General features: G+C 42.6%; 1 protein-coding gene and 1 long non-coding RNA gene across 6 annotated transcripts; one reads left to right on the top strand and one right to left on the bottom strand.

The window, feature by feature from the left end:
- Positions 1–805: 805 nt before the first annotated feature.
- agap2 (ArfGAP with GTPase domain, ankyrin repeat and PH domain 2) lies at positions 806–24,196 on the bottom strand. Of its 5 annotated transcripts, XM_044037914.1 has the most exons (20): positions 18,771–19,762; positions 17,512–18,652; positions 13,913–13,971; positions 12,712–12,799; positions 12,515–12,600; positions 12,280–12,415; positions 11,782–11,916; positions 11,562–11,680; positions 9,567–9,719; positions 9,342–9,416; positions 8,817–8,921; positions 7,107–7,287; positions 5,852–5,977; positions 5,618–5,752; positions 5,317–5,376; positions 4,845–4,996; positions 3,497–3,587; positions 3,099–3,321; positions 2,541–2,820; positions 806–1,828 (listed from the first exon to the last, which is right to left on the bottom strand). In XM_044037914.1, the coding sequence occupies exons 2-20, from the start codon at positions 18,641–18,643 to the stop codon at positions 1,622–1,624; spliced, it is 3,543 nt and encodes a 1,180-aa protein (XP_043893849.1). In that variant the 5' UTR covers positions 18,644–18,652; positions 18,771–19,762; the 3' UTR covers positions 806–1,621. The 5 variants fall into 5 exon arrangements, with proteins under 5 accessions (XP_043893849.1, XP_043893852.1, XP_043893853.1 ...); XM_044037917.1 differs by lacking the exons at positions 17,512–18,652; positions 18,771–19,762 and adding an exon at positions 23,856–24,196; XM_044037918.1 differs by lacking the exons at positions 5,317–5,376; positions 17,512–18,652; positions 18,771–19,762 and adding an exon at positions 23,856–24,196.
- LOC122777024 lies at positions 13,580–17,602 on the top strand. The gene is made up of 3 exons (XR_006361282.1): positions 13,580–13,638; positions 13,881–14,013; positions 17,544–17,602. It is a non-coding gene; the product is annotated as an uncharacterized LOC122777024 (long non-coding RNA).
- Positions 24,197–24,928: the final 732 nt, after the last annotated feature.

Genomic DNA, 24,928 nt, shown 5'->3' with positions numbered 1-24,928 from the left:
TTTATATACTTATTATCGTAAAGCTCCAGTGCATAAAAGATGGTGAGAATTAGTGACATCTAATGGTGAGACTGCAGATTGCAACAAATGAGGGACTCCTCCACTCACCGCTCCCTTGCCACTGGTACTATCCAGCGATAGTACCAGTGTACTTTTTTAAGTACCCGCTCTGGTGAGGTTCCAAGTGAGCTGAAGTTTCAGTTACACTGAAAACGAGTGCTTTTCTAGTCACTGTTTGTGTATAAAATAATATCATTGCAGTTCTGTTCAGCCGTGCCATGACAACCCCCGCCCACATTGAGGAGGTACTAAAGTAATGGAAAATGACGTGCCTGATACCAAACTGAGTAGAGTCAAGCCGAGCCGAGTCGTGCTAAAACCGAATAGTGGAAAAGTGCCATTAGTGTTGTGCAATGGTCAGTAGTGTAGTATTCTAGACAAAGTTCTGAGACAAAATAAAACAACAATTTCTTCAGATAACGCTATTTCTTTTCTTTTTTTAAAGTTTTATTTTATTCCAGTAACCCATTTGTTTTAGCTCATGAGGGATTCACACAACCCACTAAGTGTCACAAGTAACAATGACACCCGTAGTCGCTTCATACTTCACTGTAAACTCATGGAATAGACCGACACAACAGTAATATGAGTATGAATTGTGTATCCTTATGGCTATCCCAAATTACACTTTGCACAAATAGCCACATGTTTACATAGGAAAATCATTTTTCACTGGTATATGCTTTTATGACATGTTGGAGAATAAGAAATTATAAAAGACAATGAAAAAAAACCAAACCAGACATATTTTCAAAACTACCTGTAAGAAATCATTTACAAAACTGAGTCTGATTCTTCAGTTGTGTCGTCGTTACAGAGTTCACATTGAGTTTGTAGTATAGGTACATTTACAGTTTAATAAAACACCATATCTTTGACCTGTGAGAGTAACACTGACACATTTCATATTCCAAACCATTCATGTTTCTAGACTAAGCAGAATTATCTCAGCTGGTTTGTTTATTATATATAAACTGAGGTTTCTACTGCTGCAACAGGCACACATAACTAAGAACATGACATACTGTATGTTTATGTTGTATTTGTAAAGCCAAAGGAAAACAAAAGCTGTTTTGGTCCAGTCACAGCAAATTTGAATAAGAGCACCACCTTTTTTGGTGTAATCTTTCTCTCACAGTAGCGACCACCATGTCATCCATCACAGTTCACTCTGATTAAAACTTGTTGCTCTTTTCGTCATAGTAGCAGGATTATTGCACTTCTTCTGGAGGAAGTGAAACCGAAGCAGAGCGAGTGTCTGCTCGCGAAAATTACAGAGGATGGCTACAAAGTTCTACTTGAGTCATTTTGAAATGAGGTCAACAACAACACAGTATTTCAGCAATATATCTGTCATCAACAAATTGAATGAATATTGCTTTTAAGGTGTTTGATATGTTGTTCATTCTTCAGAAGCGTTTTGTTTTTTTTTATCCTTAAAACTATGATATAGTCCTGTCATTTTTATTATAATACATCCATGTCCATAGCTCTGCCTGCATCCCACAGGTTATTACATTTTCACTGCCAGCCCTTTCTGTGGTAGCATCTTCAGTCCCCGCTACGACACTCGCTTCCTGGAGCTGGTCCGGCCCAGGCTGGTCGTGCTGGAGCGGCGGGAGAGGACGGGAGTGGCAGTGGTGGGGGACGCCTCGTTTGAACAGCCGTGCTGCAGCAAAATATCAGCGCAGCCTTTGCTCCCATTTTTTCTGGCGATCATCATGGCGGTCTGGCCTTGGTTATCTTTTGCTTTTACATCGATCCCATACTGCAGAGAGACAGATAGAGGGGAGAACATAATATTTGCTGTGTTGGCATGTATATATAGATTAAATATTGATTGTTGGGCACACAGCAGTGTGTGTGCTGTGAAATGTAAACAAGATCTACTGAGTAGCATTGGAGGTTAAATGCACAGTATGTAATGTCTGCTGTGGGGGTCTCTCAATCAGACATTGATATAGACATTGTTGTCGTATTTGGTTGCCTGTTAAAAGCCCTGGTATACTTCTGTGCACGTGGTCACATTGAGCGTCGCATATCGCGAACCCTGGTATACAGCTGGTTTGAGGGTCACCAGGTCAGGAAATACTTCTTCTGTTGTTGAAATGTTTTTTCTGCTTGGTGAGCAGGGCTTAATACTCCACCTGTCGGTGGGGCAGACATTCAGTTTGCACATGCACTGTCTACATGCACCCAAAACTCTTTGCACGCGGGTTCCAAAATCTAGGACGCCTGCGCGTTGATGATGCACCAGGCGCTATGCGCACGATGCACGTTGGGTATACCAGGGCCATCATGGCAATGAGTAGTCGTGATATATTAGCGATAAATACACACAATAAAATAAAAAACAAAACAGAACACACTGGCTAACTAGTAGTGTTGAATATTTTCGTCCTCACTGTCACATTTCTAACAGATTGAGCTTTTTTCAACTTCACTTTAAGGACAGTATTGATCAGAGAGGAAAAACCCACCCAAATAAGCAGCTGGGTCATGACTACATCTCCCAGCTGACAAGCAGCGTGCAGGGCCGAGCGAGGCAGCGACGTCGACCCAGCCAGAAGCGCATTGATCTGTTCCTTGGTGCTGTGAGCGAGAAGATGCAGCAGTCTGGGCAGATCCCGCTCAGTCACTGAAGACAGCAGCCACACTGGCATACTGTCCTCGAGCTGCTGGGTCCCAGAGGCCGGCTGAAGAGGTGCTACAAATGCCCGCTGCTCATACTTTGCACAAATCCAGGACTCTCTTTCCTCACTGTTAAACAGATACATACACAGAGGAGACCTGGTCATGCAAGGAAATACACATGCGTATGTATCAAATACCAAAAAAAAGCCCTAAATTCACTGTAACTATATTTTTATGGTTATTTTCAGAATTAAGAGAGAATAGGACAAATTTAGGACATTTTTTTATATATATATATAATTATCTATTCACATTCTAGAAAACCAGAGATTATTTAAAAATGTATTCATCAAAGTAGGAATTTGAAGTTTATTAATCAAAATCGTGGATTAGGTGGAACTCACCGTGTTGCATGAGGCGTGGGTTTGGTTCTGCCCTGTGTGCAACTCTCCCAGATGCTGTTGGCCATGTGGTTGCCAATGGCAGCCAGGACTTGAGTGAGTTCTCCTGGCCAGTCGTCCAGGTCCAGCGAGCGAACACGAGACAAGTGAGTCCCCAGTTTTCGATGGATCCCAGAGCACTCGATGCAGATCAGTGCACCCAGATTGAGACTGGCCCAGGTGGGATCTGCAGAGTCAAGAGAGGAGACACCGTATGTCCAAAAAAACTTTACTATTGAATTGATATGAACTGCGTGTAAAGTGGAACGCCACCAAAGGCTGTGGAGGATTCATGAAAGCAGAATAAACCTCTCGGGGAAATGAGCGGCAGGAGGGAAAGATGCCAACGTTTAAGAACTCACTCTGTGCTTCACAGTCCACACACAGACTGTTGCCTTTGGCGTTACGGATGGCCTGAAGCGCCATAGCCTCACTGTGACTGCTCCGACGTGCCTGACCAAACACAAAGACACACACACACACACACACACATAAACACATTTGAATGATTTATTACTGCCACAATCTTACCTCTGAAAAAATACACCCACTTTCCCCATTGAATAGTGATAACATGGCTAACTGCGTGACAGGCGTCAGTGAACTTGTACGTGTCATTAAACCACATCTATTCTGGAAGAAAATAGATTAAAGAAGTTATAAGAGTTACAATGATAAATGGTGTATAAAAATGGAAGTAGTCTACATGTTGTGAAGCCCAGGGAGTAGCAGTTAGTCAGCAGGAGTGACTCCACTTGAATTAAGAACTATGAAAAGATGAACCTACCTCACACTTAATTTATTATATCAGTAAACATTTCCATTAGGGTATTCATCAACAGGACGTGATGTCAACTTTGTCATGAAGCGAGTGGAATCACAGCAAGAGGTTGTTTTGTAATAATTTAAGGTCTTTTTTTATTGTTCAGTGGCACAGATTCAAAAGGTTATTGCTTGAGTTTGTAATTTGTCTCTGAAAGACTTGCAGGCTACATTGTCACGGATTTCACATCGCCCTCACATCTGCTCCCCCGTCAAAACTTCACCCTCAAAACACACAGAACATACTCTGCTTGAAAAATAAGACTTATATTTGTGAAAGCATTCTTGCTTTACAGCTTTTCCCCACACATGCCTGAAATGTGTGTACATGATATTTTAATTAAAATGAAGTCATGGTGTCCTCCTCCTGCACAGCATCATTTCATCACTTGTTTCTTAGAAAACAGAACTTTCATTGAGAAAAATCTCACTTTTAAAATGTTGATCAGTGCCAAACTTGGGTATGAGGTGAGGACATTAGTGAATGGTAGGTAGGCCAGCAATTCAGCCCTTTCTTTCCAATGGGAATGATTGGTTGTGTTTATTACAACAGTGCTACAAACAACAGATTATACTGTATTTTGTTATTAGAGTTTCTTTGTTTATGGCTACGAGGACATGAAGAAGATTTAAACAAGTGAGAGAATAAGTGTTTCAGAAACCCATGATACAGAAACAGTTTCAAATGTCACCTAAATTGATTTTTTTTAAAAAATGTAATTAAATAATCATGCCAATAGAAATAGCACACTGTTTATTAAGTCTGTGTATGTTTTGACAGAGAAATAAGCCAAACAACTCAGCCTTTCAAGCCAAAACAAACTCAGAAAAACAGAAATAACCTAATCTGCTCCTGGAAACCATCACACTACAGTGGACTAAACAAACCTTGTTTCTGCCGCTCTCACAGGACTGAAGACTTGCCAGGATTTGACTCTCTATCGCCGACACCCATGAGTCCCTCTCCTCCTGACTCTGAGCCTCAAAGTGCCAATTCTGCCCGGTGAACGACACCACGATGAAGTCTGAATTCTCCTCCTCTGCAAGGGAAGGACAAGAACAAACACCGACTCAGATTTGTACACAAGGGTGAGTTATTTACGGTGCATTATGTCCATTATCGATGTAAAGTCAGTGAGATAAGTGCAAAAAAAACACATAAACGCTCATTACACAGTGCTACAACAGTGGTTTCACGGTAGGTGAGAGCAAAAATAATGTTGGTATGATGAAAATAATTCAAATGGACAACTGAGGCATGGAATGAGGGTATGAACTTGTCAGGCACAGTGAAGAGGAAAAACACATTGTAGGTAAATATGCACAAGCAGATTTGGCCCCCGTCGCTCTCACTTGTTACCTGTCTTATTAATGTTTCTCAAGCTACCAAAGCTCTTTAGTTTCCACATTTTACGTTTGGCTGCAGAGCAAGAGATAAGCACAGGAGAGGGAGAAGGAAAAACACAAACAGAGAAAGACAAGTGCAAATGTTAGGAAGTTAAGAAATATCTAGAGAAGACAGACATCTCTCGCTAAAACCACATTCTTACACGAAGAAAGAGGAAGAAGATAAACGTGTCCTTTATCAAACACTAGCAGAAAGAGATAACAGTTTCTGGTAAAAACCAAACAAAAGCATTACATGTTGTGCATAATGTTACCTTCAGCCTGTCCGACGGCTGCATCCCCTTTCTGATTCATGCTCTTCTTCCTCCTATTCTTCTTCCTGTCGCTCATGGGAGATGACTGACTGGGATCCTTTCCAGCAAAAGGACTGGCTGTCCCTTCAAGGGCATCTGACATTTGGTGCAGAAATAATTAATCATACATGGCAGCAGTGTTCACAGACATTGACTGGTGTCAATGATTGAAAAGTTTTTTTTTGGTACACATACCAACACTTTGTGCTTTGGTGGACAATGAGGACGGGCAGCGCTGAAGTCCTCTCTCTCCACCTTGAGGGGACAAACCACCAGTGCGATCATCAACCACTGACAGTGTGGCTGGACACAACTGAGGAACTGAGGGAGAGGGAAGTTTTAACAGTATTTCATATTTACATGACTGCAGTTAATTTACTTGCATAACCTGGAGAAATGTGCTTTACTTGTTCATATATATATATGTGTGTTCAAATCTGGTATTGATTGGTCGTAGCAGTTTATTCAGTCACACAAACAACGGCGACAAAAACAAACAATTCCACACATACAAATGTGGTTTCTGTGATCACATCTGATGAAGGATTCAGGACAGATTGGTAGCATTCAGAACTGTGCTTAGTGCAATCTGATCGTATCACTCAGGACAGATGTTATTACCAGGTCTGAACATCACAATTTGAAGTTTAGAGTAATGAAAAAGATCGATGAGGAAACTTTTTTTTTTTGGTGATGCTGTCAGGGTTTACGACGTCTCACGTGTTTAATAAGCAGATTTTGTCTGGTCAAGACACACTACTACCTCTGCCTTTTTAATGCATCTATGCGATTATTATCCTTCTTTAATAGAAGATGGGATGGAGCTACTCGATGAATAAAAATGTAATTTGAAATAATGTTTATTTATATTGTTTATTACTCATACAGAATAAATAAATCCCATGAAAAAAGCCCAAACCAACAATGAAGTATTGCCTGTGTGGCCAAAGCCTCGTCTACCTTGCCACTATTTTCCCAAAAACTGTTAAAAACACATCATTAGGCCACATCAATGCACTCAGAGACACATTTTTCCACAGCAAGGACGTGCTCACAGTGTAGCTCAATGCGAGTCAAATTCACTTACACTGTCTGGCCTCTTTACTCCACAGACAGTAACTTGACAGTAAGAAAAAGTCTTACAACAACACCAGTTTTACCTCGGAATAAAGTCATTGCTTTATTACATGCAAAGTTTGTACTTGTCATTCCTCAAAAGTGGCTTGGATTCCAGGGTTTCAATGTCTCAGTTGGTGTGGAATAACTTATCCGAGGGAATCTGTTTGACGAGCTCATTATCTTCTTTTTCACACTTTTACAATAATCAGTGTCTGAATTTAACCATTCAAGATCCTTTTAATTTTTTATGGCTTGTATGGTGTCCTTTCCTGGCTTCTTATTTTACTACTTTTATTGCCTTAATCATGCTTGCGTGCTATGTTTATCTTACCTGTACTGATGCCATCAGCAGCTGGCAGCTCCTTACTCAGGCCATTAACTCCAGGTACAGAACTCGGGGGAACTGGTGAGGGAACAGCAGGAACGACAGCTCTCGGAGGACGTTTCCCAGGAACTTTCACCGTCACGCGAAGCAAGTCAATTTCTTTTCCATGGCTATTCTGTGTGTAGTCCTACAACCCCCAAAACATCGTGTTAGAAATGCTCACCAGGGATATGAATGATCTTTTGTGAGGAGGAAAGCTTTAACACAGTTTCAGTGATGATGAAGCATTCTCTTACAAATTAAAAGCTGAATTCATAACATACCTATTTTCATTCAATGTCTACTGCTTCATCCTCTATATAAGGGTTTCCGGGGGAGGGGGGGCATTCCCAGCTCACATAAGGTGAAAGGCAGGGTACACCTAGGACAGGTCGTCAGGGCCAACACACAGAGACTAACATTCACTCACTCACACCTATGGGAGCGTTTAGACTTAACCTCTGCATGTTTTTGGCCTGTGGGAGGAAACCGGTGCCGTACAAAACCTACACGTATGGGGAGAACATGTAACCTTGACACACTCAGTCTGGGTCATTAACCTGGACCTACCTCAATGTGAGGCAACTGTCTTAGCCACTATTCCACAGTGTGGCCAACATCCTCAAAATAACGGGGGTTTGATTAAAGGTACTGCACAGCAGTTGTCATATTTCTAATGAACCGTTGGGGGGGCTACAGAGCTAACAGTAAACTACTTCTATTGTCATGTTATGATACATATAAAAATCATAGTAAAAGCACGCTCAAAACACACCATTCTCACTATCAATGTGAACACTGTGTCTTTGCTTTTTGGAGACAATGTGATAAGAGTGACGCATGTCTGAGTGACAAGAGCAGCGTTTTTTTCAACATTGAGTTGAGAGCTGCAGAGCCTTTTTTTGGGTTTGGTCATTTGAAATGAACATTTCCTTGTTATATATAATAAACACATTGCATTTTCAGGGGCAAAAAAAATACAAATCACTTTGGTTTGGGTTTTAACCCGAGGTCTAATACCAGTCCCCAGCCAGCAGTTTGGAAACCCCAGGTCCAAAAATTCTGGTTTCACACAATGTGGAGCCATGCTGTGCAAGAACTAACCCAGGAAAACCTGAGGGAGCTACAACGTTCACAGGTCATTTTATAACCTGATTCATGTCATTAGCATTAAAATCACAGTTTAGTCGATTGTGCTACAGGATCTGTCTTTATACTGCACTCTCTAACTGTAGAATGTCACAGATAATAGTTTACTTAGTTTACAAAAGTATTTTAAATCATGTTACATTTTATTGATATTGCACAGGGATGCACTCTTTGTAAGAAGCCACTGAACTACTTGGCCAGACATGATGACATTTGTTTTTTAAACTTTTGCTTTTGCTTTTGCCGATGGTTAAAAAGAAGCCATCATGACCACAGTTTCTAATCAATAGTGTAAGGAAACTTAATGAGTGTAAAAATGTTAAATCAGTGAATGTTTTTTTTGTGGGTAAATCAATATTAAGCAAAGGTTTAAAAGCAATCATAGGGTGTTTTAAGACAAATGTGTGTTTGTGAAAGCACTGATGCCGAGTGTAAAGTTAAAAAGCTGCACAGTGAAAACTTGTGTCCGGTTGCTGATGCTTCACTGTGTTTACTGCTGTATTGATTAGTAATGCGGTGTTCTCTTACATTGGAACTGGAGTGGTAAGACAGTGTGCCGTTGTTGGAAAGGGTGACATATTTCTTCTTCCACTCCTTGTTCAGAGAGCTACCACTTCTCTTCCACAGGATACCCTGTTGCAAAACAAAAGCCCAAGGTCAGTGTACAAATGACTCGCTGAATCTGCCTAAATTTAGAATCACACAAAGAGAGGCGATGTCTTCAAAGTGCAGTAGCACAACATGGAGAGAAATAACTGAAAGCACTTGCACAATATTAATATAACCCTCAAGAGAATTGCTGAAAAGGATGAAATAAGGGATTTTATTTATACCGCTTATATAAGATCAAATAAATAGACAAGTGCATTTTAGTTCCCACCTTCCTGCTGAAGAGGGAATCAGCCTGTTCTACTCTGCTGCAAGCTTGTAAATACACACTTCAGTGAGTGTTCAGTTTCCTTTTTTGAACTGTTGGAAAGCAACTACATATCCAAATGACACACAGGTTTAGTAGCCCTAAACCCCACATGTGTTACATAACATGAACCAGACCTGTTTGATGGGAACGCCCCGCACACTGCTCAGGTCTCCTTTACCATCACCAGCTTTCTTATCCGTGTCCCGGTTCTGAAACAAATACAACACGTGTGTTTACAGGAGCAGAAGATTTCAACAACGACAGTCAGCGAGGGAGCTGAGAATGACGTGAGATGATGTGAGAGACGACAGGATGAACCAAAAGGTGGGCGACACCATCGACGGTCGCCACCAACTGACCTTGAAGAGCGAGGGTCGTCTGGGGATGTTCTTCAGCGCACGTGAGTTAATGCTGCCTCCCCCCTCTCCCTGTGCAACCCGCAGCTCTCTGTGACCGACCACAGGGGTGGAGGGGAGGGAGTAGGCGTAGCCACAACTGAGGCCATTACTGGCCTGAGAGGGGGTGGATGGCAGCCGGGCAAGAGGTCAAGAGGTCATGGATGCAGCAGGGGGAGATGGGAATGGAGACATGAGGGAGGAGATGGCCAGAGTGAGAATGGGTTTGCGAGATGAAATGGGTCAAACGTACGGCTGAGTATTGAAAACATCTTTTAGGACCTGAATACTGATTCCAGAACAATACTTTAACAGCATGCTGCATGCTTGTTGGCTCGCTGACACTGATGAGATTAACTCTTTAGGTATCAACCTTCAATATCAAATAACAACACATATTCAATATTAGGTGATACAGAGGAAGTTTGATACCCGACACCACTAAAGTGTTGAAGTTCCATACCCAGCCCTGATCACACAGTGGAACTACATTAAGAGAAAGTGGGTGAGGGGCGAATGTGATAAATGTGGAGCTGAGATGGATGATGAAGAGTCTTGGAGGTGATATTTAAAATGAACTTAATGTAACTCTGGACAAAATGCTTTACTGAGATAACTCAGTCTTCTGTTTGCATAAAGTCTTGGCGTGATTTTCCTTGGAGTACATTTTCAGATTTTATTTTGGTGACAGACTATAAATAGTGCTACTGACGCCTGTGGAGGTCAGAAGAAGTTAATTTTGATGAAAACACCTGCATAGCAACAGTGAAACGCTTTCATCCGAGTCCTATTTTTACCAGGTCTTATGTAATACAGTATCTGTCTGGACTGGAAAAAAAAGGCTGTGTTTACTCAAACACAACAACAACTACTGAACACCTGACTGTAGTAAAGTGCCATGATTTCCATGCATTTCTTAAACTGCTGGCCCTTAATGAGTAAGAATATAAAAGCTATGGTAAACATTTTCAGTCTTAACATAAGGACCAAACACTTGTCATATACAGATGTGGTTCAAGGCTTTTCTCAGTGTTTCCAACCGTGAGTTCTTACAGTTTAACGCGGTGCTTCAGTGTTGAGCCAGACAAGCTATTCAAGTAGTGAACTTATTCATAATTTATCAACACTTGTGCTTCTTTTAGTTGCATGCTATTTTATACTCATCTAGATTCATGAGAATGCATTATTTCTTAATCCACTCTATTAACGTTTAAAAGGGATTATTAAGTGACTCTATACAGCTGTCTTTGAAGTTGTAAATACAGTCTTTGGATTTTGTTTGCAAAGGTACACGCTCTACATGTTCAGTCTCAGTTGACTTAACACTGAGGTGTTAATTCAATTCAATCATAATCCAGAGACCCTGTAAATGTAAACTATGGGTCGTACGCAGGAAATAGAACCCATAGGTAGGTTTTTAAAACAGGCGTTCCTAGTGGTAGTATAAATAACAGCAATCTAGTATACTGGGTGTGTCGTCATCAAGTAGCTTCAATGAGGTTTCAACCAGCAGTTCACTTAGTAGTTAAAGTATTGTACTTGGGTGTTCAACTCCCATGTTAGACTTTTTACATGCTATTTTATTTTTATTTCATTATCTGTAATTACTGTCTAGCCCTGTCTTTTTCTAGCCCTAACCGTAGTTTTTTTCTGTCATGGCAAATATTAAGCACATAGTTATATTTATATAATCAATACTTCTTTATCTGGTACACCTGTGTAATCTGATACGACATGATACTGCCATAAATTGTACCTTTTACAACCATCAGTTTTTACTGACTATCCAATGAAATGTTTATGATCAATTATTGTGAAAAGTAGTACTGGATTTGCAAACTTTCCTCCAACTGAAACATAACTATGGGTCGTTTTGGTTAACCCCTGAATACGACCCATAGGTATTTTTCGACTCAGCTACGCACAAGTGTTAGTGAGGTTAAGGTTAGGGTGTGGTACCTGGCCCGGGAGCGATGCTGATCCAGGTGTGGAGCCTCCAGAGTGACTGGGAGAGTTAGGAAGAGACTTGCAGGCCTGCAGCGCCGCCTGCTTCCTCTGAGTTACAATCTTTTGGGCAGCTGAAAATCACACAGCCGTTCATCCACACAAGTGTCACCAAGCTTTTATGACTGCAACGACCACTGCACTGTAAATCAGGCCCACTGTCCCCTTAACTCACCTTCAGAAAACACTCGATCCACGTTGAACCCATAGGTGGCGCAGGTCTCGTAAAACAGCGAGTGGCGCACATCGATGCACAACTGCCTGGCTCTCTGATCCTCAATCACGCGAGGGTTGGTGCTACTGATTTTATCTGTAGAAAAATAGATCAGTGATTAGAGCTCCGAATTAAACTTTAAATTATGGCAGATTAATCCTGTTGGCTAGATATTATATTTCAGGTGACTAAATACATACATCTAATGCTTTACTCGGCTCATCAAATTAAGTCCTTCACAAACTGCACTGAATCGCAAATGCACTAAAGTTTTATTTGAAAATCATGAGCTACACGTGTCTTAGGAGTCAAATTCTTTCTTCTAAATACAAGTTTAAACTGCATCACCATAAACCAGGTGGTGACGCAGTATTTCTGCACTCACTAACAGAATTACTACACTTAAACTTCCAGGCTAAATATTTTCTATAATACTGTATATGGGAGTCATGTTCTGACCTTGGGTGCCAACCACTATGACTGGGATGTCTGTGCGGAACGCAACGAGCTGACTGTAGAGCTGGTACAGATCCTGGAAACTGGCCTCGTTCTCCAGACTGAAGACCAGAATCACTGCATCAACCCAGCTGCTGAACTGTAGAGGAAGGAGTGAGGTGGAGAAGAGGCAGACGTTAGCTCCAGGCGTACACGTGTGATGGCTGCACACATTTACATATTAATACAAACAAAGCACCTGCGCGTCAGGTGGTCCAGCTTCCTCCCTGATCAGTAACAGATGACTCTGTCCATCCACCAGCACTTCCTTTTTATACCTGCCCCCTGACAAGGACAGTAACAATGACAGAACGGTCATTCAGCAGCTGGGACCGATGAAGAATGAAGCCATATCACACTACAGATCGATTAAATATAGATTAGATTTTTTCTTACCATCCGACTTCTCCAGTGCAACATAACTGCCTGTAATGTATTTGTTGACCAGTGCTGACTTCCCGCTTTTCACACTTCCCAAAATGCCCTAAGAGAGGCAGGAGGAAAATGCAGGGTCAGCACACAGCATGTTTACAGTACAGTCCATTAAATATTCCACTCAGACTGAATACAAGTACTAAATAACTATTATTATACATATATATGTATATATGTACATATATATAACATATATATTATATTTATATTTACTTGTGTTCAGGTAACAAATAACATCCTACAAATTCCTCTTATTCAAGGTAATCATGTCATGTTATTAATTAGTAGCTCATAGTTTCAGTTTGTCTCTTCTGACTGTTTGAGCACTATAAGTCAAATTATATTCAGATAATTCAGATCCGGTTACACAAAGGAGAAGCTCCACAACAGAAGAGTGTCTATGTTTCAAATGTTAGAAAGTTAAATATATGCATGCATTTGTCATTAATGTTGATCTGAAAAGGCTATTTGTGGACATCTGTAAGAGGAACAGAAAGTACAGTACTTATGTTTACATTTTATTTCACTGTACAAGCTTGTGTGTTGTGTTTAGTAGACATGTAGCCAACTTGATAAGACGAGACAGCTGGCTGGTTCAAACTATCACAGTGAGTAAATGTTCACTAGCTTTTTAAAAGGAGTGTAGAATAATATAAAATATAACATGAACACTCAAGTAAAATGCTAGTCACTTGTGTGTGTTTGAAGGTCCAGGTGTAACATTTAGGAAGGTTTATTGGCAGAAGTTTAATATGATACCCATAAGAATGTATGTATAAGTGTATTACAGCTTTTAATTAAATTAAAATGAAATTTGTTTTCATTTGCGCAACTGGACAATCAATGTGTTTTGGATAACGATGACCTGCATGAACAGCATCCTCTATGGTATGTGAAGGCCACTAAGGAAAGGAAAGAGTTTGTAGACTTCAGTCACCAATTCATCCTACTTTCCATAACTGTAATAATTTGTATTTTTTGCAAACACAAATTTTTTTTTTGGTAAAATGTCAAATTGGAGAACTGATCAGAGGATTCATTTATCAGTCTTGAAACAGCCTCTCTGATGAAATGCTACAACATGTGAAAACGTGGAATACATTGTGGACATTTCTTCTGTTCTGCCTCAGGTGTGAACTGCAGTGAACTGATTTAGCCTCACCAGTCTCAGCTCAGGGATGGATCTGCTCAGCGTCCACTCCTGACTGTTGGCAATATTTACTGGAAAGACACAGGCAGAGACGAACAGTCAGGGAGGCAGAGGTACAAACAGAGATTCATCATTTTGCACATGTTCAGTAAAAATAGCCCCTTCATTATGGCCTCTGCAGGAGAGCGACGTAGCACACGTGTGGTCTCGGTGGTCGTCTTAATGAACATAACCTTTCAGTCACAATGGGGCAACGCAACAAGGTGCAGCCACACCACTCATTATCCACTTTGCTCCCCACTGATGAGCAGCTGTGTGCAGGGGCTCTGGGAGTTTCAGTGTATGAGATTGGGGGGCCTCCTCTCACACAGAGCCTGGTAAAAGCCCAACCTTAGTTTACTCACCGAGTTTGTCTAAAATTTTGGACCCTTATATCATTAAGATTGTGTTATATGATACGACAGACACTCAATAATTCAGCACAGAAAGCCCCAGAGTTGGTTGACTTAACATCAGACTCCATCAAATACAGAAAAAAAGATCTGTCCTGGGGCCTTTATTAGTTTCTCACTCACACACATTTAGGACTTTGATATCTAATGTGATATCTAATGTGATAGTGATTCACTTCCTTTCTCTGCACCTCCTCTGACTTGGTTTGGAGCCTCCCTGGGGAGACCCACCTCCCACCTCCTGATTCAGTTCTGCCACGTAAAGATGTCTGTGGGTTTGAATAACAACTCCCCTCTGAACTGAAGAAGGCTGCATGCAATGCCTCGTACAAAATATCTCTGCAGTACACACACTACGCCGTTTTTTTCTTCCTTTTGGTGTGTGGAGTTTCGTTTTATGTCAATTATTTAATTAAATTCATTAAGTGTGGTGAACAAGACTGCAAGTAAACAATGATGTTCACTTTACAGTTAGATGTAACCAATAAACCCATTCTCACTTTGGAATATGCCCATAGTTGTTATAGCTCAACAGTGAACTGAGATACATTTGTTAATGTGCAGGTTGCACAACTGTGAATGTTGACACACACACACACACACACACAGAGGATGGGTTGGGTCACACACAGCTGTGGCCTCGTCAGTGCCCCCAGTGTGTGACGCTCACACCCAGCTGCAGCTTCAGAGGGATGAGAACAGAGGGAAAGAGATCAGAGGCAAATCCTGCACTCAGTGGCCAGTTTATTAGGTACACCAGGAACACAATGTCAGCTGGGATTGGCACCAGCGAACCCCTGCGACCCTCATGTGGAGGATAAAGCGGCAGAAGATGAGGGAGTGAGAGTAAATGATTTCACAGAAGTGTTGAAGACACTAATCATTTTGGAGGATACAGCTTGTGATGCTGTCATCTCGTCTACCTTCACTGATGGTGGATAGATAGAAACATTGTGCAGGTGTTTGGTCATAAATAAAAGCAACACTGATCACCGAAGCCAATTCTCTCCACATTCTATCCTGTAGATTTCACTAAAGCTATGAAAATGAACTCAATAAAGACAAGAGAAATGTTAGGGATAGCTGGTGAGATATTTCAGAGCAGAGGAAACCAACACTGCCATCATCACCACATATAAAAACAGTCATTTTACATATCCAATTTACCTAATCCCCGTATTGCATGTTTTTGGACTGTAGGAGGAAATGGTAGAATGTGGAGAAAACCCACGCACACACGGGGAGAACATGCTAACCTCCATGCAGTAAGGCCCTTGCCTGTAAAACAGAGCGAGGAGAAACCGTGGAGACCAGGAGGTTCTGGTCCACTACTCTGACTGATGTAGTGCCTGATAACATCCTCAGTGTGAATGCGTAATGTGTCCTTCAAAGACAGATGATGATTTAACTCGCTGCTGGGTCTGAATCTATGAAGCGTCAGCGGGCCAAAACTGCACAGATGCACAACGTGCTTGACAAAAGAAAAAGAAAAAGGAAAAAAAGAGGCTTACACACGAGCTGCTGCTGCAGGCATGCTCCCTGAGAGAAAGAAAGAGCTTCCTCCTGCCACACAGACACATCCACACACATGGACGTGATCCATCTGCCTTTCTGAGTCAAAGCTCTCTTTATGGTCACACACAGTGACTTCTGCTGCTTGGTCACACGGATTTCTACAAAAAGCCAATTATCTACAATCCCCGCTCCAAAATAATCATGTGTGATCCACTACAATACCCAATGTGGCCACAAGCTCACTGAAACCTGCACGGTTTTCTGACTGAACATGTTTTGGAGATGAGGTGAAGTGGTGTCAACTCAAGCACATAAACTGTATGCACAGATTCACACAGACACACATGTGCCAACGCACACACGACACATGCACACCACGACTCCTCCGCCCCTCTGTTTCATCAGGCTCTGCCTCAGAAGCAGCAGTCCTGCCGGTTGCCATGGCAACACTTCCTCCTGCCCTGTGTGTGTGTGTGTGTGTGCAGTCGGTGAGGCCACAGTCTCACTACTTGAGTGAATCCACAGTGTGCATGTGTAACAGTGTGAATACACAATGAGTGAATGAATAGATAAAACGCGCTCGCCCACTCCCACAGGCTGAAACACTCGCCCTGTCTTTGGGGAAACATGTCTGTGAGGGAGATGCACTGTTGCTCGCTGCAGCAATGTGAATAATTTTTGATGTGAATTTAAATGAAATGCTTTTGCAGTGACAAAGACAGTTGTGTGAGGAGGGGCACACAACTGAAGTGGCAGAACATGCAGTGGGTGGAATATCACAGATGTGGATTAGAAATGTTCTTTATCCACACGTCTTTCTTTTAAAGGGGTGAACAAATGTCCCCCCCACTCTCCAGCTTTATTGAGATGAAGCAGGGGCGAAAGAAATCAACCAGAGCGGCGCAATCCATCCGTGATCATGCCACCAGCTCCTCTCCCCCTTGGCTTCATTATGAGATTTAAAACCATGCTGGGAATGCCGCTTAAGTGTGTATGTGTTGCGGTGTGAGTGTGAGTCTAGAGATTACCCCTCAAGCAATGTGAAATCAGCCAAGCCCTCTGAGTCTGAAGGGGAATTAGATTAAGTCTGTCCATGATGATTCTATTGTCAGTCCGCACATCAAAGAACTTCATCTGTCATCAATTTGCAGTTGCACATAGCTTCGGGAAAATGTTTCCTCAGTGCGAGACAATAATAAAACCTGTAAATATATTCTGTGTGGAGAAAAAAGATCAACCCCACCCCACTCGTTTTAAATGGATGCCTATGCACAGATGCACAGACAAGGTGGCTACTTGGAGATAATTATTTTGGCAGGAGCAGAGGACAGGCGTGACTCTGATAATGGGCTGCTGTCATGGATGTTGTCAACATGAAGGCTGAATTTAGGGTCGAGAAAGTGACAGTGTGTGACTGTGTGTACGTATGTATATATTTATGAGGACAATTTGGGGGAATGAGGACATTTTAGCAGGTCTTCACAACTTTAAAGGGCTTTTTTGAGGGTCAAAACATGGTTTTAGGGTTTTAGGGGTTTAGGTTTATGTTGTGTCCTCAAGAAACTGTAGAAGAGAGTGCACATTGGGTTTAGGTTAGCTCTGGGATGAAAGAGTTAGGATGCATGTGAGTGTGTGACTTCTTACCTTCTTCCTCACTGGAGTCTCTCTGTATATAGACAGGAGGTGCTGTGGAGGATGACCCCGCTGCCCCAGAGCTGCTCTTCGTGAAAATGCCACTGATAAACTTAAGCATCTTCCTGTCTTTAGTGGAGCCCCGTTGGCCCTGTGCCTGCTGGGCCTCCCTGACCAGCCCCAGGTCTTCAGAGAGACTGTTTAGATCACTGTTGTCCAGTGTGCGGCTTTTACCTTTGCGTCCCGGCTTGGAGGCCTGGGTAGGTGCAGGTAGGGAGCTCGAACTTGCCTTTAGTCTTTCCTTCCTGGGGAGGTCTCTCATCACTGCAGCCATTCCAGCTCCAGTCTCTAACGGTATTCCTGCGTGCACTTCATCCCTCCAGCCTTCAGGTCTGCTCGCCTCAGCCCAGGAAGCTCTGCAGGGCCCTGGAGAGCGTGTTACCATCCGGCAGTCCTTTCGGTCGAGGCTCTGGGCCGAGGTGGGACTACGCTCTCTACCGTCCCTGGAGTCACGACCGCGGGTGGCCACACTGCTGTGAGACTTCAGCAGACTCACAGGCCGCTGTCCTGCAGGACGGAGAGGGAGGCTGGTCCTGGTTGGGGTGCGACTGGGCTCGACGCACACCTCCGTTGGTGGTGTTGTGATGAGAGATGGAGACCTGCATTGCTTTGCCTCAGGTGTGAAAAGACTCTCAACTCTTGTTACTTCTGTCTCTGCAGACTTTGTCTTCTGAAGTGTTGCTCTTTCAGCAGGTAAGGGGATCGAGAGGTTGGGCGGTGGCTTTTCACCTCCTTTACTCAGGACATCAACGGTGGATGGTGGCTTATCCTTCAAAGGGCTGAGGGCTCCTCTCTCTCCAGCCTCAGGTTCAACATTTAACTTCTCAACAGCAGCATCCTCAGCACTTTTTGGCTGCCCTGAAATCACTCCAGCCCCATTCTCAGCCTGTGCAGGGGCTCCACCTTCAGCCTCCACTCTGACCCCGTCCTCCTCCCTTGCCAGTCCTCCTGACTCGGCCTCCACCTCTTTCCCCTGAGTGCTTTTCCTGGCCTTCTCTCCATTCTCCTCCACAGCCTCTACCTTGACCAGGGTGAGGGAGATGAGGTAGGTGGTGCGTTGCTGCAGGGCGCCGCCTCCACTCATGTGGTCAGGCTTCAGTGGAGTCGCAGTTAATGAATGAAACCAGACAGAGTGACATAAACAACTGACAGTTCACCAGCGTATGGGGATATGAAAGGATCTGACGGCACAGCAGAGGTAGGAAACTTACATGAGGGAAGATGAAGTTCCTCCTCGGGAGATACAATCACAGAAAGTCTGTTGGTTTCATCCATTCCCTAAACCCCAACTTCTGTGTTTCGAATTGTACTGTCAGTCTCAGATTTCTTTGTTCGCTGAAATATTTCGTGGCACAATAGAAATCCAGTCTTGCCAACAGCCTTCAGCACACTGTCAGTACAGTCCAAGGGCTCTTTTGTTCCTAGAAAACACCCAATTAAAATCCGCACACTGGATTTATGTGCTGCTACTCAGACAAATTCATCTTCATTATGGCGTCTGATGGTAATTATTTACTTGACCTTATTTTCGTGTGCAGCACCCGCATCTTATTTGATGCTCAGTCCAGCCTCTTCACTCATGAGGAAAAAGAAAAATCTTGATTCCAGTCAGAATAACAACTGTCCCGCATCATACGTCACCAGAGATGTGATGAACAGCAGCTGTAAAGTGAAAAGGTGAAGCCTTAAAAAAAGATCAGTAGAGTCACAGTGCACCTAAAGCTGTATGTAGTCCCGGTCCAGATCATGGGCTCTCACTGCGAGCCTGATATGCGTGATGACAGGAGCATCCATTCAGAGCGCGCGGCGGCAGGAGGGCGGGCAGCTTCACCACGGAGACGCACAGGAAGGACATTGATGAGGGTTGAAGGGGATCAGGAGAAGAAGCCAACGGAAGCCCGGGCGGATAAGTGGAGATGTCTGACCGAGACAGGGCGCGTCCGGCCATCACGCCCCTCTCGCCTGTGTCCTCTGAGCGCATCAGGCGCTGGGCATCACAGCACAGGAGGATGAGGAGGATGAAGAGGAGGAGGAGGAGGAGGTGGCGCTGAGACGAGTCACTGCTCAAACAGCTCTGAAGCTTCCCGGTAGAGACACTGTCGCACAGGTTCAACGAGTCCAGAGCCCATTACGCACACACATGCACACACACATACTCCTTCATACATGTGCAGCTCTCACACACTGCTTTCAGTGACACACTAATGGGAAACTCCAGTGTCCCTCCCTCCACTCGCCCCTCCTTGTTCCACTGTGCAATTCATAGATTGCAGAGGGACCTTTCTTCTCATGTTTCCCTCCTTTTTTATTTTCTCTGTTTCTCCTTCTGCTCCTCTCAGACTGTTCAGAGTCCCTGCTCTGCTTTTTATTGCTCATCCCTCCCCATCCTCTCCTGCCATCTTTATAGAGAGGAGCACACACACACACACACACACACACTGATTTAATGATAAGAGACCAGAGAAGAGATCAATGACAGGGAGAGGAAATGAGGAGAGGAGAAGCAGGCACAGGCAGTCATGTCAATCAGTCATGTTGGAAAAAAAAGAAGTATGCGTGATGGATTTATGTTTGTGAAGGAAGATGGACATTCTGGCAGGGTGTGATTTCCAACAGTTGCCTGTCTCATTTTTTACAGCTGCTGTATTGTCCCCTACCTGTCTTCAGCTCTGTGTGTGTGTGTGTGTGTGGCTCCTCCTCAGCAGGAGGGTTGGCTTGTTTGTTGCTAAGGTGTTACAATCTTCCTGGCTCTGAAGTAGCACATCTCCTCCTCCTCCTCCTCCTCCTCCTCCTCCTCCCATTCTGTATTGTAATCGCTCCCAGGATCTCTGTATCAAAATGGTGTTTGTGTGTGGGAATGTGTCTGTGTTGTACATGTGAGCAGGAGAAGCTTCCTGTGAGCGTATTGATCTGTAGTCTATTGCCCACTATGGCATGTGTTCATTAGCAGAAGTGGGGTAAGCACTGGACTCTCAGCATGAACCAAACAATAGTGTGAGAGGATGAGAGCATATTGGATATCAATAGAAGGACCGCAGAAGAAAAAACTGGATTCAACACATGTTCTGCTTTTTTTTGTATGAATACAAGACACCCAGTACAATAATTGTTTTCTTTGCCATAAAAGAAAATCATCAAATCAAATGACCTCCTCATTGTGAAACAAATTCTTATAAGAGCTCACATTTAGGCCACAAATATATTCAGTTTACTATGCACATTTTTACATTTGACAAAATGAATTGATTATTTTTAGTACATTATCTATCGATTTAGATCTACCACAAGGAACTGCTGCATTTGTGTCATATGCAACAGCAGGAACACTGCAGTAAACCTGCAACACGATTACAAATTTTCCACTTGAATTATTACCGAGTGCAGTGTCATGTTACTTGCTGTCTAAATAAAAAAAAAAATTGCTTGATGTAAAATCAGAGGATGTGTTTGCTCCACAGTGCCGCAGCCTCCCACCATCATCCCATAATATACGATCTGACTGTCCACCTGCTCAGCCTGCCTCCCCCTCCCTACCACAGGCAGTGAGAGGGCAATAACTACTCATGCTGAATACAAAAGACCTCAGACAACCACCTTTGGCTGAAAGGGGGGATACGACCTGAGAGGGACAGTGACTGCAGCCACAGAGGAGGAGTCATGAATGCATCCTCTGACATGAAGAAGACATCCAAACACACTTTTAGGGAGGTGATGCTATGTGTAAAATCCATTTTAACAAGTGCAGAGAGGACATGACATGTCTGTGTGAGGTGAAGTGCATGTAAGGTTGCTGCAGCTCTCTGTGCAGCAGGGGGAATCCAATTACCGTGAAATAGACACCCGCTGACTGTATATAATGCAGAAAATCAGGTTGTCTTCAGGCAGACACTGTTTCAGACACACACTCACATGCATGCATATGTGCAAAGCTGCCCCCAACACACACACACACACACACAGTGACACTCATGGGCAGGTGCTGTCAGATGAGCAGTAGCCAAGGGCAGTGGTCATGCTGTGTGATTTTTCATTTCTCCTTCACTTGGAGCTGTCCTCTCCATATTTTCCCCTCTCAATCTGTCACTCTGCCTGCCGTGCTGCAGCTGCACCTCCACACCAGACACATTTAAATCATCCTCGTGTTGCACCTCACCCTTCTCTTCATTGCCAGCTTTTTTTTGTTTCTTTTTCTGCTCTTTCCATGACACACAGTCACTCGAACACATACAAGAGAGCTGGCTTGCTTTTTAGCACCAGTGACCCTCTACACTCACAGATCTAGGCCTCACGAGGGACGCAGTCCCTTTGATCCTCATTACAGCGTGGACATGCAAGCAGCCTAATTACTGTTAAAAAACACATCATTTGAATATTTTGCCACATTGGGGGAAGTGCCTCTCAGTGCATGTTAAGATCTGGCAGATCCTAAAAACACCTCAAAGCTCACATTAACGAGTTGACCATCAATTCACTACCAGTGGAATGAGTGTCTCATAAATAAAGTGTTGGAAAAATCAATGAATTGATTTTGTCAGGTTCCTCGTCTGCACTTCAGCTTACGTATGTATAATTTTGAGGCACACACAATTAGGGCTGAAACAATTACTACATTAATCGGTTTGAGAATGAGGAACAAGTTTATTTGATTTTTCAGCTTCTTAAATGTGAATATTGTATTTGTTTTCTTTTGCTCCACCGACACGACGTTTGAGATCATCATCATATCCAGGTTTGAGAAACACTGATCAATATGTTATGGACCAAACAAGTACTCCATTAACTGAGGAAATAATCGGCAGATTAAACGTCTGTGAAAATAATCGTTAGTTGCAGCCCCACACACACACTATGAACTGCATTATATCCACTTCCTTTATGCTCTTACCTCACCTTTATTCATTTATCCGTAATTTTGACAAGGTTTAGTCAATAAGCTCTTTTACAAGGGAGACCTGGCCAAGACAGCAGCAGTACAATTACAGTAAATGTCACAATAAAACAGATAAACAACTTTCTCATATAAAACACTTGCACAGTGACAACCTGGACTTCTAAGTCTCTACCAGAGGTTTAAACTCGTTCAGGGTTATGAGGTTTTGAAGTTCAAGATCAGACAGTATAGTATACAAAGTATCAGGTGCCAAAAACATAAACAGTTTCTTTCCTAATTGAGTTTGAACTTTAGGAACAACACATCCCAAGACATCCAAATAGTGAATATTTTCACGTTTCCATTTTAAAAGAGTGTCTTATTAGACCTAGACAAGCTGTGTTATATGGTGTGGTCTTAAACATTTTAAAATGTTACTAAAGGACAAAATAACAAATTCCAAACATATCACCTCAAAATAATATTCAACTTCTTCTTTGCCACTGCCGTAAATTTCTCTTTTTTTTAAGTAAATTAGAGACCATCCACACTATCCCTATTTTCACATATGCACTTTTATGCTGATGTATTTTTGTGCTGTGCATTTTAGTTGTTTCATAAATAGGTATATTTGAGTTTGCACTGTATACTGTTACTTTATATATTTGTTTATTTAGCTTCTCTTTTTTCAAGAGCCTTAATTTAACCATTTTGCACAAAGATTATGTTTACTTCTGATAATCTTAGTATTGACTTGCTGTGGTACTGGGACTTTTTGCTTCAGTAAAGATCAGAGTACTTCCACTCACCTACTATAATCAGCACATCTGCTAACAAAAAAGGTTCAACTGTCACACATTGTGTCACATTTACAAGCAAACGGTGGGAAGTAGTGATGTGAGGAAATGATGTAAAACTGATCAAGAGACACCCTGTTTGTCTGAAAGGAAGTGGCTTTGAGGGCAGTTGCAGATTGGTAGACAGGAAGTAGGCCACCCAGCAGGTTCCATCCTGCTGCCATGACGATGGCGCATGGCATGGATGTTGTCACTGGTTGCCCATGTCCTACAGCTGACTAATAATTACAGTCACTACACTACATTGCAAACACCAGGAGGTCAGTGTTTTCCCCTCTCAGAGAGTAATGAGAAAGAAAATGAACACTGACTGAGAGACTCTTCGGTGAAAAGGCACATCAACTGACACAGGAAGCACAGAGGAAGATACCGATCGTCTACACTGTCATCATCCTTTCACAGAACACTTCCAATACTGATGAAAAACAGTGACTAAATTCACCTGTGAACGTTTCTTATCAAGTAGCATGTTACAGTCAGAGCATGCAATCACTTCTGTCTAACATGCTGCTTTTTCCTCTTAACAAAACAAACAAACCAAACTAAAGTTGATCTCAAGACAAGCTTACCTTGAATACTGTGGAGGTAAACTTTAAGGCCTGAGCGCAGCTGCTGATCAGTGATCCTTTCAAACTGCTTGGACAGTCTGTTGATGGCACTGTGCAGAGATTCATACCTTTTGATCTCCGCTTTTATTGCAGTGGAGTTCACCGATTTACTGTTGCTGTTCATCCTGGCACGTGGCTCTGTTTTAAACTGAAGCAAAGTACCTGCTTCAGCCCATTTGAACCTCTGGCTACTTGTTCCACAGGATGAACACAAACTTGACTGAAGACACAGAAGCAAACAAATGTCTCTCTCCGTCTCGCTCTCGCTCTCGCTCTCTCTCTCAACCACAAACGTCAGCTCACAATGATGTATTTCTCAGTTTCCTCTGCAGGTTTGAACACAACCAAATTCACTTCCTTATTTCAAACCATATGCTTCACTATACGGCAGCTCTGACGGGCCGAGGTGAACACAGCACTGAAAAGACGTCTGAGGCTCCTCACACTGTTCATATTCACAATCACACACTGCATGAAACTATTGTGGCAAGCTGACATGTTTTAGTGTCATGTTGTCTGACACAGTCTGACCTTTGCACTGACACAAGTCGTGTTCTTGCTGACATGTTCACCGATATGAGCCACACAGACAGAGTTACGTGTGTCACAACTGCACTCAAAGGTGCACTGTCCCCTGATCAGTCACCTCATATTTACTGAATTAAAATGCACCAAATTCCTGTGGAAGCCCTGTATCTATGTTAAATGATATTAAGTTCTACCATTTTCAGTATTCATGGCTTTGAATCAGACAATGAAGAAAGTAAACAAACTTTCTGCACAAATAATATAATTGTGTGTGAGGGCTAACTAACACCTAAGTGGAATGATGACCAAAATTAGTTGAAAGTTTCCTGATATTAACAAACTACCTTTTTAAAGATTGTTGTTAATATTTGCCCATTATATTTAGTTGAACATAAGAAGTGTGATATGATAAAATCATAATCTTAATCCATCATTTTAAATTTAACCTGACTATATGTGACACTTTTATTAAAAAGCAATGCTTGTATGCATTAACTCAGTGGTTC

Source organism: Solea senegalensis, linkage group LG11 (genome assembly GCF_019176455.1).
Source record: "Solea senegalensis isolate Sse05_10M linkage group LG11, IFAPA_SoseM_1, whole genome shotgun sequence".
NCBI classification, from domain to species: domain Eukaryota; kingdom Metazoa; phylum Chordata; class Actinopteri; order Pleuronectiformes; family Soleidae; genus Solea; species Solea senegalensis.
Note: the sequence above shows the minus strand (reverse complement) of the source record. Positions and strands in the feature narration are given on the sequence as shown.